At 41.4% G+C, this 18,745-nt stretch overlaps 1 protein-coding gene across 1 annotated transcript; it reads left to right on the top strand.

Annotated features, from left to right (window-relative positions):
* Nucleotides 1-498: 498 nt before the first annotated feature.
* ppp1r12c (protein phosphatase 1, regulatory subunit 12C) lies at nucleotides 499-18,452 on the top strand. The gene is made up of 20 exons (XM_083933501.1): nucleotides 499-834; nucleotides 2,543-2,717; nucleotides 2,821-2,951; nucleotides 3,334-3,452; nucleotides 5,439-5,598; nucleotides 5,733-5,877; nucleotides 6,044-6,118; nucleotides 6,207-6,271; nucleotides 6,455-6,567; nucleotides 6,669-6,730; nucleotides 7,702-7,832; nucleotides 7,989-8,076; nucleotides 9,822-9,939; nucleotides 10,664-10,779; nucleotides 12,794-12,846; nucleotides 13,219-13,258; nucleotides 14,013-14,117; nucleotides 14,528-14,578; nucleotides 14,913-14,963; nucleotides 17,227-18,452. The coding sequence occupies exons 1-20, from the start codon at nucleotides 626-628 to the stop codon at nucleotides 17,311-17,313; spliced, it is 2,094 nt and encodes a 697-aa protein (XP_083789627.1). The 5' UTR covers nucleotides 499-625; the 3' UTR covers nucleotides 17,314-18,452.
* Nucleotides 18,453-18,745: the final 293 nt, after the last annotated feature.

Here is an 18,745-nt window from a genome sequence, read left to right as displayed (position 1 = left end):
ACCACTCCAATAATACTGACTAAAACTAAATAAATCAAAAACGGATAGTTCAAACAGGGACTTCAGGGGAAAACTTTTCATAATGACTCAGTAAGGTATTACTTTTCTTGTTATTTACCAATATCAGAGAGTTAAGCAAAGAGGTCAGTTCTGGGAGGAAATGAGCAAATTTAGGTACACATTTTGCAACGTTTTGTTTATGAATAAAGAATTTTGCGTAAAGGATAACAAAGTTCATCAGGCGTTCAAGGGTATTCTCTTCGTGGTTAACAAAGTAGTAAATAATATCTTCAAGGGTAAGAGGGTAGAAAGAGTTAGCAGCATCAAGAAAATGAGATTCAACATCACTCCAAAACGTCTTAGATATATGACAATAAAAACAAACAGATGTGACAGTGTTTCCTGTGGTCTGGGGCTGCCACTGAACTGAACAGCGGTGGTGACGTCAGACAGACAAGCCTGAGCAACCTTGCGCGCTCGCGACGCCGACGAGCACGAGCCGAGGCTTCCTCCACATCCAGAGCCAGAGCCAGAACCAGGAAGTGAAAGTATACACATGGAGGGTGTGTCGTTCCCTGCCAGTGAATGTTTTATTTTTAAAAACGCAGTCCTCCTCGGATAAACAATGGGGGACTCGGCCAGGACCAAGCGGCGGGAGCAGCTGAAGCGCTGGGCCGGCTCATGCACCGACAAAGCCCCGGCCGTGCCCAGGAGGAGGTGGCGGGGCGATGCCGAGAACGGAGCGGAGGAACCGGGGGCCGAGCTCAACGACCCTCCGAGGGACCAGCCAGAATGTTTAGGCAGAGATGAAACCAGCCCCCTCCTCAAACGACGGTGAGAAAACGTTTCCTGCCACATTTGAACAGCAGCAGCAGGCGAACATCAGCTAGCTTAGCTTAGCATCGGGAGATAAGCTGCAGGAGGAATGTTGTGCGTGGGCTTGGACCAGGCTGGACTAAACATGATACTAGCTCCCCTGCTGCTCAATCTACTGTTTCATTAAGATAGCAATGCTCCGTTTCTTTTTAAAACTGCCAGAGATCCTAGTTTGTAGTTTTTGTGTTAGCTAACATTAGCTAGCTAGCAAGTTAATGGCATACAGTCACATAGTCTGCTTGCCCATCACTGTGTTGCTAAGTCACACATCATGGCTTTTGGGACTTACGGTACATAATACGTACTTTTGCAGTGTTTGTGTTTAACCATTGGGCCGACACAGGCAGGTGCTATCTCTTTAAAGGTGACACGTCTCACTGATAATTGCTGTTCAATTTAGATTTCTTTATACTGTAGTTGCTGCCTCGGTTGCAGGTCCATCCGTCATAAATACTGCAACAATATAAAAATTGGTAATGAAAAGTCAATATTTGGGATTTGAGCAAACAGTAGTCACCAGAAGATCCTCCTCACCAACATTGACTGAACATGACTGAAATGGACATTTGTGTTACAACACAACAAGCAGGAATGGCAGTGATACAATCTTGTGTTATTTCATATCTCGCTTGTATCTTTCCATAGACTCACACCATTTTACAAAAACTATTATAAACACATTGACTGCAGTGGTTCTCCAACTTTGTACATGATGTACCACCTCAGCAAACATCAGGGTCTCTCGAGTGCCACCAATGTTAGAATACAGCAGCGTAGGCCGACACTGTTCAGCTACGGACAGGAAGGTTGATTCCTGATCAGAAGGTTATTTATTGTTGACTGTCTTCAGCCACAGCCACGCTGTAGGAAGGGGCAGCATCAGAACGGACATGTCAGTGTTTGAAACCAATCATTTTACCTCTGCTTACTCTGCCATCACAGTTTAGCTCCTAACTCATGAACGTGGCTACGTAGCAGGCTGATACTGAAACAAAGATATGAAAGGGAAAGGCTGAACTTATTTTAAATGACATTTACTAGTTTCTTAGTGTTAATTTAGTAATTAATGTTACTTTTTTTGTTGTTTTGGAGATTCCCTCAAGTACCACCAGAGAGAGCTTGATTATCACCAGTGGTACACGTTTACAAGTTTGTTTTACACAGTTTGAGAATCACTGATCCACACGCACTGTTTAGCTGGGTGACATGTTCCTTCAGTAACTTGAACATGGCCACTGCGTTTTGTTTTTTTACTCAATTCCACATATACCGTCCTGCGGCCTTTAAATAATCACCACATCCACAGTTTTGACAAAAGTCACAAATGCATAATTTGCTCCTGTTTGAGTATTGTTTGCAGAAAGTCTAAAAGAAGTCTTCAGTAGGAACAAATGATCTTGGGGCTAAGATCCACACGCAGGGTAGCAATAAAAATATAAAGGATAAATAAATCTTAGAATATTGCCAGTCTAATCCTGTAACTAAACTCTATTAACAGTCTGATCAAATCTCACTAGCTTTTTCTCAGGGCCACTGCGTTTCTTTTTTTGTCTATTCCCTGTATGAAACACTGGCGCTTCAAGTCACTTTTCTTCTTTAAAACGGCAAACCAGCTACCACAGCTTACCAGGGAGGTCATCTCGCTGCATGTGTCCTCTGTCTTTAGGAAAAGGGTGAGGTTTGACAGGGCTGCAGAGTTCCTGGCTGCCTGTGCCAGCGGAGACACGGAAGAGGCCGAGGTGATGCTGATGGAGGCCAAAGAAACCAAAATGAGGAATGGAGAGGATGTTGCAGAAATTATCAACTGTTCCAATGCCGATGGGATCACTGCTCTCCACCAGGTGAGGCAGTTTCTCCCTGAGGTTCAATTAAAATGACTGGTTGATGCTGAGACAAACGAGAAACATTTACAGTTGCATTTTGGTTTTCCTCTCTTCTACACAGTCCTGTATAGATGGCAGCATGGAGATAGTCTCCTTCCTTTTGGAGCATGGTGCAACCGTGAACCAGGTTGACAGTGAGGGATGGACACCGCTGCATGTTGCTGCCTCCTGCGGCTACCCTGACATCGCAGAGTGTGTAGTATTTGTCTCTACAGTTAGCAGAATACAGCAGCGTAATACAGTACTATTTGCCACTTTGGGGACGTCAGAATGCATCGTGGGTGCCAGAGTATTTGTGCATTTAACAATACTTACGTTGTTGTCCTATTTGGCAGGACAACAAGTCAGCTAAAGCATGAGTGGGCTGGCCTGGCACACAAATGCTTGCAGCTCAGATGATTTAACAATTGATGCACCTTTTTTTGCCTTTACCCTCTTGTTCTGTGCATTTTGGTCTGGGGTAAAGATAATGTGATGTAAGGTGTGTCTGTTTAGACTTGGTTGTTTTTTTTGTAGACTTTGTAACAGTTTCTGCATTTAAATTGATTCTGACTCTACATGTTTTTTTTGTTAGTTTTCTTTTGCAGCAAGGCGCGTCTCTCTCTGCTGTGAACTGTGATGGAGACGTCCCTCTGGACATTGCTCTGGATGAGACCACTGAGTCCCTCCTTCAGGCGTACACTCTGAGACAAGGTGAGTGCTGTCCTGCTGAGCTAGCACACATCTCTTTTAAAAAGATGTTTCATTTTTGTGCCTAATCCTCAGCATATTTCTTTCAATAACATGTTCTGTTGAATTCAAAGCATTTGCATGCATGGTGGTTGGCCGCCCCAAGCGTTGAAAAAAAATGTTTTGTATCATGCTTGGCTCTCCTATTGCGTGACACAGGCACGTTGGTGTTGTTCCCAGTTAAAAGCAAAATGCTCACAATTAATTTCTTTGAGCATTAGTGTGATCATTTAATGTGTATCTTTAGTAATGCCATCAACCATTTTCACCATCCAGTTGTTTCTTGAACATCCTTGCTGATGGTGGGACTTGATGTGCAGTTCATGGGCTGGTGGACAGAGGATTTAAAACAGGATTATGCTTGGAACAAACTAGTTAGCATGATATGTTGTTCGAACGCGCCAGGAAGAAAAGGTGTTAATACCTGGTTTAAACGACACACTCAAAGGCGGGGTGATGGTTGGCCCTCAAAAAGAGGGAGCAGATACGATAATTGTTTAATGCTTTTAAACCGTTTTTTCATGACAACCTTTTCTAGAAGGCATTCAGTGTTGCCCTTGTTTGTGCATAAAGGGACAGAAGTTGTTGTGTAAAGAATGGAAAAAAGAGCTTAAGGGTGCGCTCACATTTGGCCTAGTTGATCCAGTTGATCCGTACCGTGCTTAAGCCCGATCCATCCTCCTCCGCCACTATTCCTCCGTGAGTACCGTAGGCTACACCGCGGCTAACACAGGTACTATGCAAAGGCACCTGCAGCATCACCACAGCTCTCTGCTAAAATCAACCCCCCTGTAAAGAAAATACTGACATTTTTCAAAATAGTGTTAAAATATCTTCGCTTCTCGTGGACAATGTCGTGTATCGTCTCGTCACACCCCTTAGTTTGAACGTATGGTATATTTTTTTATATTGTACTGTCATGACAGTGATGGTGCTGTCGGTTAACCTTCTATTTTGCATCTTCAAAAGAGCGCAATAAAAATGTGACTCTGAATTTGAAACAGGTCATTGTAATTTGTGCATCCATTATTGATTTATCGTGTGTGCCTCTAACATTTCTGGTTGCGCCCCTAAAATTTTCAGTTGGGGGCCACAGTGCTCCTAGTGAAAAAAGTTAGTCTGGAGCCCTGTCTCCTTTGCGGGGAACTGTCGCATATAAATGGTTGCTAGGACCGCCTTTTGTGCTTGTGCAGTCGCACTGTGCCAAAGCCTACATCTCTGAACTGGTCCACGGCTGGGAATTGCTCCATGGCTAGGCATGATACAGCTGCTCTCATACTGGTCAAACGAACTAGACTTTGGCTGTGAAGGGTGCTTGGGCACGGTACGAACGGTAAGTGTGAGTAGACCATAAGAGAGAAGCTGAAACCCTGCTTACTAAGAGAAAGCATAATTATTTGGGATGGACCGGTATGGGCTTTTAGAGCTGATAATGATATATTACTATATATATTACTCTATATATAGATATATATATATTACTATATATATATTACTATATATATATATATATATATATATATATTACTATATATATATATATTACTATATATATATTACTATATAATGTATGATAATGCTGAGCCTCCATATATATATATATTACTATATATATATTACTATATATATATATATATATATATATATATTACTATATATATATAGTAATATATATATATATATATTACTATATATATATATTACTATATATATATATATATATATATATGGAGGCTCAGCATTATCGAACGGAATCAAGGCTGAAATGCCATTATTGTAACAATAATTACATACTCTTGCTCATCATCCAATGAAATGCATAATAACTAAACGAAACGCTAATAACTAGCTAAATGGAAAGCCTCCTGAATGTGTGTGCTGCCTTATAATGTAGACAATGATAAAACAAGGGACGCATGTGTTCATGTGATCATTTCTGTTTGTGTCTAGGTGTGGACTTGGAGGCAGCCAAGCGGATGGAGGAGGAACAGATCATGACAGACGCCCGGACCTGGCTGACTGAAGGCCTACCCACTGATGTAAGACACCCCAGGACCGGGGCCACCCCACTGCATGTGGCTGCTGCCAAAGGCTACTTAGAGGCACTCAAGTAAGCATCTCCTGATGTTTTTAATAATGGATAATATAACATTTGAACTTAGAAATGTTATTTTCTTCTTCCGGAGGTCTATATTCCATTATACAGTGTCTCTGCTGTTGTCACCTTGCTGTTGTGTTGTCCAGGATCCTGTGTCAGTGCGGGCTTGATGTATCAGCTATGGACTTTGATGGATGGACACCTCTCCATGCTGCAGCACACTGGGGTCAGGGGGAGGCCTGTCGCATTTTGGCTGAACAGCTGTGTAATATGGAGGCCCGCAGCAATGCGGTGAGGCCCAAAATATTCTGAAGACTTTTCTCTACATCATACTTCTATGTTCAGTGTTCTCTTTCCTTTACAAAACTGGTATTTTCATTGACATTTATGTAATTTATAGGGAATTTATACCGTAAATCAAACAAGGATTTCATGTTTGATTTTTTCTCACTTGTAGGGTCAGTCCCCGTTTGATGTAGCTGATGAAAGTGTCGAGGAGCTTCTGGAGGAGTTGTCACAGAAACAAGCAAACGTGAGAATGAGTTTGTCTTTCCTTGGAATGAAATGCATTTACTTAATGTGATTTAAAAGATCACTGATAGCTGCCTCTGTCTCCACAGTCCATATTGGACAGGCAAAACCAACAAGGCTCCACCGCTGCAAACGCACAAAACAAACGGCGGAGGTTAGTATCCATCTGGAACTTATGCTGAATTCAATATTTTTATATATTGTCAAAGGGATATATAAATGTCTTATTGTATATATTTTTTCTAAATCATTTCTATGGCAAGGTAAAACAAAAACACTGGCTAAACTCTTTTTACGGCAATATTTCCGTCATTTTGGACATTTCTGAACCTTGCAGGAGCTCAGTGTGCAGGATGAGCAGTAAAGAAAAGATGAACGTGCAGGACCAGTCTAAAGAGAGGGGAGTTTCAGGAGGCCTGGAGCTGAGTGAGGAGAAAGAGAGCAGCCCCGGTAAGCAGCTGCTGTGTTGACAGTTTGATCAGGAGTACTACATATTCTGTACATACACGTGATTGTGCGAACTCCAAATGATGCAGGTTCTCTTTTCTCAGAAAGCTCCACTGGGTCCAGTCCAGAGAGTGGGACCACATCCGCAGTCAGCCCCGCTGACAAGGTAACGGTCACTGAGTACAGCCCAACATGTCACACAGAAAGCTTTCTTTCTCAGCCAAGTGCTTTTATGGACTACATCTTTTGGTGCTTTTGTCAGTTCCTGCATATTGTGCATAATGAAAACTAAAGTGTTGAATAAGTTATGATATCAGATATTTAACAGCCTTTTCTACTGCCAACACATTCCCCTTACAGCATTGAAAAGAATTGATTTTAACATAACATTACTAATTTACGTATTTTTCAGACTCCAGCCCAGTTGTTGTCATTACAACTAATTTGAAAATGTTCCTACAACCCCCCCCCCCCCCCCCCCCAAAAATTTTTTTTTATGGCAGTGGAAACACAGCTGCTGTTTGGCTGCATGTTGCCATATAATTATATAAATATTTTTTTGTTTTCATTCAATATATTTCTTACAATTATGTTATAAAGCGGGGGAAAAGTCAGAGACTATGGGCCTCCTCTCAGAAGAAGCTTGGAAATAGCCACCCCTTACCTTAGTCACTCAATTCCTGGATGCCTGTGGGATCGTAATTGTTACAGTATTTGATCCCACAGAGACTCAACACTTGAGCCAAGATAGTCTACATATCTCACAAGCTGACATAACTTTAGACTACACCAAAAACACAAAAAAGATCTGTCCTGAAACATTGTTTTAGTTTCGGACTCTGGAAAAATGGAAAAAACTGTAAAATTCCCAAGACTACTGTATCTCTGAACTATCTTTTAACCAATCCACACACATTTAGGCTTTTCTGTGTGATCTTATTATTAATGTAATGTTTTTTCACGTCCATTCAGTGAGCCTTCCCTGAAACTGTTTGGGGACCCCCCTCCCACTTTGAAATCCTCTGGTATAAGGAACAAAGAATGACCAAGAACAATATTATGAATATTAGGAAATCAGGAAAAAAAAGTGTCGACTACAGTTAAGATTTTGGCCTTTTTGTGTACTGTGTGGTTCAGACACCAGAGGAGAAAGATGAGGAGGAGAAGGAGCAGGACAAGGCGAACCGCACTGCCAGAGTCCAACCCACTCCTCAGACGAGGGATGCTGCGGCTGAGAGCCCCAACACCCCCAACACTGACCGGCGCAAGTAAGAAACAACAGCAACATAAAACATTTTTGGATTCAATAACAGTTCATTTGTAGTTAATGCTGTACCCAAACAACTGTGATTTAAAAAGCATCCTTTTAAATATATATATTACTGTGGATGTGATATATCATTTGTGGATGTTGGTGTGCTTAGGTTCCAGGCTCCAGTCAGAGACGAAGAGTCTGAGTCTCAGAGGAAAGCTCGCTCTCGGCTGATGCGACAGTCTCGGCGCTCCACTCAGGTACTGCTTCTTATCACCTCATAACTGTGCAAAAATGGTGTTTAAAACAGGTGATTCAATGTATATCTCAATATAACAAAAATTCTTTCTAGACAAGCAACAGTATGCTCCTTCAGGAAAAACCCAGACACCCACTCAGAGAACTGACCTTACAGTCCAGATGAAATTCTGTGACATTTTTGGTTTTCATGATGGTGCCCCATAGTGCTGCATTAATCCGGTATTCGTCTTTGTAGAAATAGACCTTATTTTGAAGCAGCGAATCAAATCTTGCATAAAGCAGTAACGTCACACTGTCAAACATGGACACACGTCTTGTCCTGAAGCTTACCTTGTTGAACAAGCCACCAAACAAACATTCAGTGTGGAAAAGGGCACTGCTTAGTTCGGTGTGCACTAATGCTTCAGTGCCACTAACAACACACTGTCTGCCCGTGACCTGTAGCTACAGCACAACTGTGTTGACTTTGCACTGTGGCAGCCTGCCAGCTGCTGTCAATCAAACAGACACCGACAGCATTTCTGATATTTTACCCAAAACCCCTTTCCCAATGATTAACAATACATAAAAATCCCTGCATTGACATTAATTAATTTGATTTCAGTTTAGACTTTGAAAGATCTCAATATTCTTACAAATTTAGAACCTGTATCTTTCTTTCATTCATTCTTTATTCCAATCTCTATTTACCCGTAGGACCTGGAATCATTCAGTAACTGTGTAACCTTTGTCTGCGTGCACATACATGCAGTGTTGCATACACCGCTATATTAGGACAGTCGGTTCAATAGCCACTTGCCTTCTAGCTGGAAAAAGGAAGCGTGATCACATAACACCAGTATTGGCCTCCCTCTACTGACTTCCTATTCATTTCTAGATTGATTTGAATTGAGTTGGTTTTTTTTGAGTTGAGCTTGATACTTTGGCTTTTCTCTTGTACGGCAATTATTAGACTAATTATATTTATTGTTTTCTCCTGATCTTAGTCTTGTTTGCTTTTGTCTTTATTTATGTTAGTATGTCTGTTAAGCACTTTGGTCAACCGCAGTAGTTTAAATGTGTTATACATATATAGTTTGACTTGACAGATACTAACACGTGACTGCTAAAATCAAACATTGTGTCACTTTTTATTGACTGATACTCAGTTGGCTGGTGTAACAATCTCACTAACGTGTGTAGGTGCTACCGATAGTTTGCATGATTAAGTATTTGAGCAAACAGATTATGTTAATTATGATGTGGTTAACCTGATTATTTATTGACTAAGTGGAGCTTCATGCTCTAATGGGCTGGACAAAATCTTAATACAAGTCATTTCATATATCTAACGATATACAGTGGACATATAATTAGAGAACACATTATAAATACTTGATTTATTCATAAATACTGTTATTTTTTTCATTGTTCAGAATTTGATAGAATATCAGATGTGGCTATACCACTGCTGTACTAGCATGTTTTTTTTGTGTGTGCTTGTTATTGTCGATTTAAACAATGTCACTGTGTTTCATTAAATCTCAATATGAATTTTTCACAATATGGATTCCATTGAAACACAATAAATGATCATATTGAATTATCGGCCAGCCCTGCTGCACACCTCCTGAGCTGCAGCTGATGTACTGCATCAATATTTTCATTCTCCATAGAAAGGCGGTATATTTTCACTAAAAAAGATGTTGACTTCTGCGTGCAACATAAAGCCTCTGAGTGATTTGTTTTTGCTCCATGCTGGCAGGGTGTGACTCTGACAGACCTGAAAGAGGCAGAGAAGACTGTGGCTAAAGCTGCTGATCCACCGCCGCGCAACATCCAGCCCGTCAGCCCCATTGTTACTGTCACGCCTGCTGAAAGGGGTGAGTGAGGACGCAATGCTCGAGTCACTTCTGTTTACTGTAATACAAGACTACCAAATATAAACATGATGTACATTTTGGGTGGAGTGCTCTTGTGGAGTTTTTAAAAGGAAATGAGGTTTTCTCACATGGGTTGTAATGACCACCGCTGCTGGTGTGGAGCATTAGGTGTGGTTTCTCTGGCAGGGTGGTTACCAGAAACATATCATTGAGAGTTCAGCATATCTTCCTCTCATCATGTTTTGTCACCCCACCCCACCCCACACTTCACCCTTGCTTGTTTTTTGTGGGGGAACTAAGTATTTCCTTGTCTGATAAATGTGATCGACCCCGTGTTTACATAAATCAGCACATCAGGTCAGGTAAGAAAGATTTTGCTTGAACAGTAGCTCTCAAAGCCAAATAACATTCTGTTCATGTTGACTGAGCTCGCTGCTCTCAAGCCCCAACTTGCATCGATCTGGAGTAGAAAATGAAATCGGAGATAGGACTGTTTCCTCTTATACAAAAAGCTGCATTTGGGGACTAATCTACCTGATGACTGCATTGACTCTTGAACCGAGCTCCAGCCTCACTCAAACAACATCTGTCAAGCACATTTTGTGTTCCAGCTGTGTAGATTAATTTTGATCTTTACGGTGGCATGGACCATGATTAGTTAGACCTTTGACTCAACCAAAAGTCCTTCAGTAGTGTTTTTTGTCATCCCCCCCATGTGTTTCAGATACAGACCCGGTGAGCCCAGTGGAGCCGGAGGGAGATAAGCGTCTAGGAGTGAAGGACAGGAGGAGAGGGAGGAAGGAGAGACGCTCCACTGGCATCCATCAACCAGGTGGAGAGGTAAGAAAGAAACAACCGTACATCATTCCAAACACGGCAGAGAGCTCACCCTGCTCATTACGTCACAGATTTGTGTTGAACTGTAGAGGTTTGCTTTACAGCTTAACAGTTAGCAGCTGGTTTTAGCAAACACAATAATGCACTTTTGCAGCGATGTGTGACAGTAGTGTGAAAGTAGGTGAAAAGACAGCCAAACCAGTTCTTATTTTGTTGTGATGTAACTGAATATTTGATGAGTCTTTTTAAAAGATGGAAATGTTACTGACAGGAAGTTATAGGCCCTGTTCAGACCTGCATTAACGTGCGTCTTGGATGATCACTGATCTACGGTTGGACAGCTCAGGTGGGAATGCACCCAGGAAGCATTGAGGACGCATTGAGATCCGATCACTCCGACCGCATGTTGTTTTTGGCCACATTCTTTTAGCAGTGTGTACATGACTGTGTCCTGGACCACACTGAAGGGCCGCCTTCTCAAGTCACATCCTCTGTGTAAGCGGAAGCATGAGCTCCTTCATTGGCTTTTCCACAACGTCTGAATAAATCAGCCAATAGACATATCCGAGAGCATCCTTGAGGTCCCTGGAGATAGCCAGAAGGCAATAACCTTGTTTATTTAGGTTCATAACATGTACTCAAATTCACAAATATGCAGACATTCCTGTAATATTACATTGCAGCGTCGGCCCTGTAAGCCATGTGCTTACTACGCCTTTATTTGCATATAGAACGCACAAGTGGTCAGTCAAGTCACAAACAGTCAGAGCAATGAAACAATGTAGCACTGAAGGACACATGAGGCAGTGCTCGGTCCGTTTCAAGCAGGAAAACAATGGCAGCCGGGTCACAGACTTCATCAAATTACAATTAAACATACAGCAGTAAAAAGGGTTTCTCAAAACATTTAAGGTGAGATGCGCTGGATGCAGAACACAGGTTACTTTAGCAACTATCTATCTCAAACCCTCCCCAAATGAGATACACGGCTGTGATTGGCTTCCCCAGGAAGGATCTGGACGGATGGAAATGTGCCTGATGAACATGAGCTCAGCAGATTCGTCTGGTTCCCAGGCTATGATACATTTGTATATCATTTTTATACGTATAAGTGCCCAAACCAGCTGATTATACGGTATATGATACTGCCAGACAGTGCATAATAAGATCATTTTCACAACTTTAAAGTTGTACTTCGTAAGATTTTCTTCTAGTTAATTGTCTTTTAAGTTCCTGTCTATCAAAGCGTGAGTTAAAACAATGGAGATTGATCATATGACCCACTAATGAATGTCTGTAACGACTTTCCCTCCCTTTATGCAAATTTGCCGCCATGTTAGTGACGCTGCTGACAGTGGTTGGTCTGCTGGTCGAGCTTGTCACTGCCAATATTGCTGCGTTCACCTTTAATCTGAAATCTGGAATTTCTGAGTTAAGAGGTGACGTAACGCCCTCTCATGATTTCCGGGTCCAAGCTGTTCCCCGCCTCGTATTATTACAACGCTCAGAGTTTTTAAAAAACAACGTAATTGTCATTTTACCTCTTTCTTATGGATGAAAAAAGGTGTAATAGTGTAATAGGAACATGTGTGTGCGCGTATGGATTTAAGAGAGTAACATATAGGGGACAGACCAGGTGAATGTGTGTCAGTGAAGTTTACAAAGGAGCAAAAAAAAGTCAACACACATAGTGACCCTGAACTTGACAAGATAGAGGCTCTGAAAGAACAGACTCGCCTGCAGTTACATCTTACCGCCAAAGAGGCCGCTAGAAACAAGGTATCTCAAATCTTAGGGAGTACAACTTTAAAGCTACTAAATGGGAAATAAAGTGGGGAAAGCACATGGTTGACGGGCAGATTAATAATTCCAGTCTTTGAATATTTCATAGGCGTATCAGATGTGGAGTGACCTTCCTTGCTGTGTGTATTATCTCAGACATGCAGTACTTGCTAGTAAAGGGCTGCTCTAACTGTAGTGGTGTGCAGCTGACACTATGGACCTTCTTGTTTCTCAGAATGAAGATGAGGATGGTCCTTTGGATGACACAAACAATAACAGTAATTCAAAGTGAGTGATACTAGTTTCAGTCCTTAACTTTTTTTCTTCTCTGTGACATTTTACACATTTCAGAGACAAGCTAGCAGAATAGTTAAAAACCCTGGATGTTGATCATGTTATGACTTGTTACTTTTCTTTTAAGATAAAGGTCTTATATGAGGGCCGCAGGGGAAGACTGTTAAACAAATATTTGACTATGTACTCAAAATTTGCATGTGCACCTGTAGGTTATGACCTGAAGTAGACAAGATACATGTGTATCAGTATCAGGACACAAAGATGAATTTTTAGTTTTATAAATGTATAAAACATTTGTGTGCGTGGAGGATTCCCTGTCAGGCTTTAAAGGTCTCTCTCGTGTCTCTCTCATGTGTTTTGCAGTGAGAGTCCACTGGAAGACTCGTCAGCTGTCTACAGAACGGTACGTGTCTGACTTGTCACAAAAAAGCTCAGCTCACACATTCCTGAAAAAAAACACACCTGAGGGGCTGAAACTGAATTCTGAAATCTAAACAAACCAAGACAGGAATGATACCCAACAAGCTCTAGAGAGAAAAGAACAGAATCCCCGGGTAGGCTGTGCTGTAGCATGGGCCGAGCTATTTGCTACCTGCACATATGAAGCTTTTGTCTTCTAAGGTTGTCACAAAACCAGCATTTTAAAGTCCCATACAATATTAGCATAAAAAAACGATGTCTTTGACATACAGTAGGATCTTTTTTTCTTTTTATTGCGATGCAGATGCAGAAAATGTCACTGAACACACATCACAACTGTTCAATTTTCTTTCTTTCTTTTAATAGCTTTGATACTTTTGATACTATTGAATGAGGAATATTGTGTCGTTTTGAAACACGTAGTATTGAAAAGCATTAGAGTGTCGGACCTTTGATGACCTTATATTTTTTAGGTTGTTGTAGTCTGAAGGTCTTTGATTTTATATAGCTCATTTTCGGTGCCCAGATTTAAAAAGAAACAGTAAACTGTGGAGACAATAAATACGGGAACGGCATGTATCAGTATGTGGTGTAGTATGTTTCCTTTAAAAAAAAAAATATATATATATATATATATATATATATATGAAACAAAAATGTATGAACATAGGGACTAACTTCCTGTTAGGTTCCTTCCTTTACTGAAGTCTTTGTTGTGTGTGCGTGTTTTCCTGCAGCTGTACTTTGAGGTACTGCAGGAGAACATGGCTCTGAAGGACCAGCTGCAAGAGAAGGAGCTGCTGCTCAGCCAAAACAAAGTGGAGCTGGAGAGACTGCGACAGGTTCGGCCGGTTTGCTGCTACATCTTTGTGTGTGTGGACATAATTACCAGAGGGATACCATGCTGGCACTAATGTTTGTCTGAGTCAGCCATAATAAGGAGAGTGTGTGTGACCGTGGACAGCAGCACAAATCAGCTTTTAATAGTTGTTTATGTTTCTTTTCTTATTTAATTTAACAGCAGCTGCAAGTTCCTAAAGCACAAACCCTCCCCTCTGTGAATGTAAATCTGATTCTTTCAAAGGTTTTATTCTTTCTTAGAAATCAAATTTGAGCATTTAGGTTTATTAGGATCATGTGTTTAAAGTGAGGTTGATAACTATAAAATCAGTGTCTGTTGTATTTGCCATAGACTGCAGCAGTTGTGTAGTTCCACAGTCACATGTATGAAAACGGTTTCTCTGTGTGGCAGAGTCAAGAGAGCAGCTCGGACAGACCGGCCCTGCTGGAACTGGAAAGATTTGTAAGTCTGCTTTTTTACTGTCTGTTCTTCCAGGAACAAACCTCCTCAACTGTATACATAAATACTAATATATACTGCATATTTAGTGTTGTATCACAATAAAGAGAAAAGCATAAAGGTTGTTAAAGTAAGCGTTTTGTTCTTGAGCCGTGAGGCTGAAGGTCGCTGTGTTCTCCACATTTACTGTGTATTTGGTTTTGTATGGTGTGATCAAATATGAGACCAGAGAATGACAAGCAGCAACACATAAGTTGAGTGAAGCGTGAAGCCAAGGTGTCAGAAACAATATGAGCCCTTGCTTACTGTTGCGTTTGTGATGTGAACCTGTTCACAGGAGAAGTTGGCCCTCCAGAGGAAAGCAGTGGAACTGGAGGATGAGCTCAAGGTACAGACTTTCACTTCCAAACTAATTACTTAGTGTACTAAATTAAAGTTGTACTCTGTCAGATTTTGATCTATTTGTTGCCTTTTAAGTTAATATCTATCAAATAGTGAGTCAAACAATGGTGATTGATCATATGAGCCACTAATGAAAGCACTTGTTGCTGATTATTCCAATGCCTGTGTCTGTGGCGACATTCCCGGGCCAGATTTAAATAAGCCGCCATGTTAGTGACGCTGCTGACAGCGGTTGGTCTGTCGGCCCAGATCGTCACCAACGGTTCTGCTGCGTTCACTTGTATTTGAAGGAGGCTCTAAAAGAACAGACTTGCCTGCAGTTACATCTTACTGCCAAAGAGGTCGCTAGAAACAAGGGATCTCAACTCTTATGGAGTACAACTTTAACTTGATTGTAATCAAATGACTCTGTTCCCAAATGTTTACACTGAGTGCAACAGTTGCACAACAAATGTTGCTTTCAGATTGAAACATCAGAGTGAACCTCCACAAAGAAACATTTAGAGAAAGGGAGTCTATTGGACTTCTTATGTGTTACGCTGGTGAGCATCATATAGTAGAGCCAACTACATCAGGAGCTTTGGTCCATTACAGGTTTTTGGATTTCTTTGCTCAGCAATGAAATGTCCTCAGTGTCCAGACACTCACTCTCAGCACTGTCCTCCATCCCTGATGAGTTCATACAATTGAGTTGAAAATCAATATTTCATTTGTAAAGCAAACTGGGAGCTAACGTTATTGATGACCCTGATCCTGATCAGTAGTCACATCACTGCAACATATCACTGCCCATCTTTTTGTATATGAGGCACATTTAATGTACGTTTATTTCATGGGGCCTGTGGGATTGTTGCCATCTCGTTGGCTTAGCTGCAGTTAGAAGTTTAAAGGGAAACACCACCTGAATGATGAAGTCCAGTCTGTTCTCTCCGTGGCCGGGGAAGTTCAGTCAATATTCATGAACATGAGCTTCTTTCTCTCAAAACCAGAAACCAGAGGAATAAGTCTCAAACTTGTGATGTCATCAAGTATAAAGTGTGGAGCTGCTCCATAGACAATGAAAGGAGACTGATTTAGTTTGTTTTCTGTTTTTAGACCCAAATGATCTTTATTCTATTGAAGTGTTGTCAGGTAAACAGAAAATGTTTCACAACATTCCCCTGGTGATCTCACTGTCATCTATAACTTCTGTCACAGTTCACTGTCCTGTGGAGCAGCTCCACTCTTTATACTTGATGACATCACACTTTTGAGTTTTAGCACTCTACCATTTCTATAAATGATTCAATTTAGCACCAAAGTTATGTGGTATCAACCCAAAAAATGCTGCGACAATAATGAGACACACCTGTAAGTGAGAACGGAAATCTTACATTTAAACCATAATGTTCTAAACCCTTGTTCACTCTAAACTTTCATATTGAAAAGGTGCCCTAAGTCCCTGTTCAGACCAAAGATTTGCGACGTGCAACGTGCAAGGTTCTGAAACCTGCCAGTTCACACCAGTAAGACGGTGTATCATCTCCATAGCATATAAAACATAAACGGGACAGAGACAGCTGCATTTATAGAGTTTTATTTCTCTGATTCACTGCTTTGTTTTCTCTCTCTCTCTCTCCTCTCCTCTCTCTCTCTCTCTCTCTCTCTCTCTCTCTCTCTCTCTCTCTCTCCTCTCTCTCTCTCTTCTCTCTCTCTCTCTCTCTCTCTCTCTCTCTCTCTCTCTCTCTCTCTCTCTCTCTCTCTCTCTCTCTCCTCTCTCTCTCTCTCTCTCTCTCTCTCTCTCTCTCTCTCTCTCTCTCTGAGCCTCTGTCCTAAACGGTCTATAGACCAGCTGCAAATCTTTGGTGGGCTGAACAAAATGCTGCTTAGTACATATTTATGACTATAATAACTTGACACACGGCACTGTGCTGCCACTGAACTGAATCTTCAGGTTCCAGCTTTCACGTGATGTATACTTCTATATGACATCTACTGTCGACCTGCTGTCCCCCCCTGAACATCCCCTGTCTCCCACCCTCACACTTCAGCCTTGCGGACGTACGATCAGGTTGTTAGCAGTGAATAAGGGTGAGATGTATTACTGCAGTGTTTTAGAACAGGAGTGCACCTCCTCGGCTAAAACAAAAGACCATAAAAATTAATTCACTTGGGAAAAAGTAAAACATTCAATGCTATGGTAAAAGATCAGATGCACAAGAGAACACTGTTGCTGTTATTAATTGTAATGCTTCATGATGTCTCTGCAGGTTCTGGGAGACCTCAAAGCAGACAACCAGAGGCTCAAGGATGAGAACGCCGCTCTCATTCGAGTCATCAGCAAACTCTCGAGGTGAACCTAAAAAAAACCAAGAAAACAACCTACACGGAGATAAAAAAAAAAAGTACAGGATTCTTCTTTTGTTCAGCTCAAGACACAAAGCGGGAAGGGAGACGGCAGCACGGGCCACCTGCACAGCACATTCAACAGTAACTGGAACAGTGTATAGATTTCAGGGTTCTTCGCCTGTGTTTGGGCCTTTATGTTTCGGCAGATCTACTGTATAACGAGCTGAACTGCACCTCCCGTGGACTGACGGGACGCCCCTGTCAGCCTCCACTTTTATATTAAGTCTTTATTGTTGTATTTTTTTAAACTGGAATATTAATGTGCTTTGCTCCTCTGATACGTTGCATAAAATCTGTATCAAGAGACCCGAAGCCATGCACCGTACGAGCTCACAGTAACGTTTTAGATAGCCTTTTTGACCTCTGATGGGACGGAGACAAAAAAAAATGCCAGTCAAGTGTATGGGGTGGTTACAAGAAAAAGAGAAAGAAAGACCTTCCGTAAATGTGCCAAAAACCAGCCCCAGTTCTGCATGGCCTTCGGGGGAAACTCCGAGGGGTCAGCGTTGTTTCTCAGGACGAGTCTTGGGTCGATGCTTTCTGTTCTGGCTGACTGCTGTAAAGGTGGACCAAATTTGCATGCTCATTTCTCCCCGCTTCTCTGAATGTATATTTAATGTATATTTATGTACAGGGGCCATCTGTCCTGACAGTGATGTAAAGGCGTAGCCGTGGTCTCTGTTGTACAAAGGACGGGACAGTTTTGGGTGCTAATCGCGGAAGTCAGGTGCAGCTCACGTTCCGAGGGATTTTTACAGAAAATGTGTTACAAACGTCAGATCTTTCAAGAGCTTAAGGAGAGCGCACGCGCTACCTTTAGTACCGTAAGTCAGCAGTAGTTTTGCTTTACCATTTTGACTGGACGCTTCTGAAAGCAACGACCCCTAAGCTAAGTATTTACCCTGTGACGGACGGCTGTTAGTATTCGACAGACAGGCCAGATGGGTCAACCTTTTAAACGTTTACTCCGATTTTAAAGTAAAAACATGCATGTCAAATTGTATTATGATGCTGTGCCTTTCGATATACATTTCTAAGTAATATTTCTATTTTGCTTTGGCAGACGTACACTGTTAAGTATAAAATACAGTATGGGCATAAATGAAGTCTCTGTCGTTTCTGTTCCTTTTACCAAAACACTTTACATTGTCATTGTTTCTTCATAGTTCATACATGTGTAACTCTGAAAAGAAGAGTGTGGAGATGAGAAGTATTACAGGGTGGACACGAGAGCCCAGGCAGCATATTTGCCAATATTATCTTACTGCAGATATGTCATTGGGGAATATGTAGGCTGGTTTGTAACATGACATTGCATTACTGAAATGTAAATATTGAGAGCACCTTTTACAAAGTCAAACTCAAGCACTTTTTAAGCAT

The sequence above is a fragment of the Echiichthys vipera genome, assembly GCF_963691815.1.
Source record: "Echiichthys vipera genome assembly, chromosome: 2".
NCBI lineage: Eukaryota > Metazoa > Chordata > Actinopteri > Perciformes > Trachinidae > Echiichthys > Echiichthys vipera.
Note: the sequence above shows the minus strand (reverse complement) of the source record. Positions and strands in the feature narration are given on the sequence as shown.

Coding starts and splice junctions, on each gene's coding strand:
- ppp1r12c (XM_083933501.1), top strand. CDS start 626: ATGGGGGACTCGGCCAGGACCAAGCGGCGGGAGCAGCTGAAGCGCTGG. Junction 2,718..2,820: donor GGATCACTGCTCTCCACCAG/GTGAGGCAGTTT, acceptor TCTTCTACACAG/TCCTGTATAGATGGCAGCAT. Junction 14,579..14,912: donor TGCTGGAACTGGAAAGATTT/GTAAGTCTGCTT, acceptor ACCTGTTCACAG/GAGAAGTTGGCCCTCCAGAG.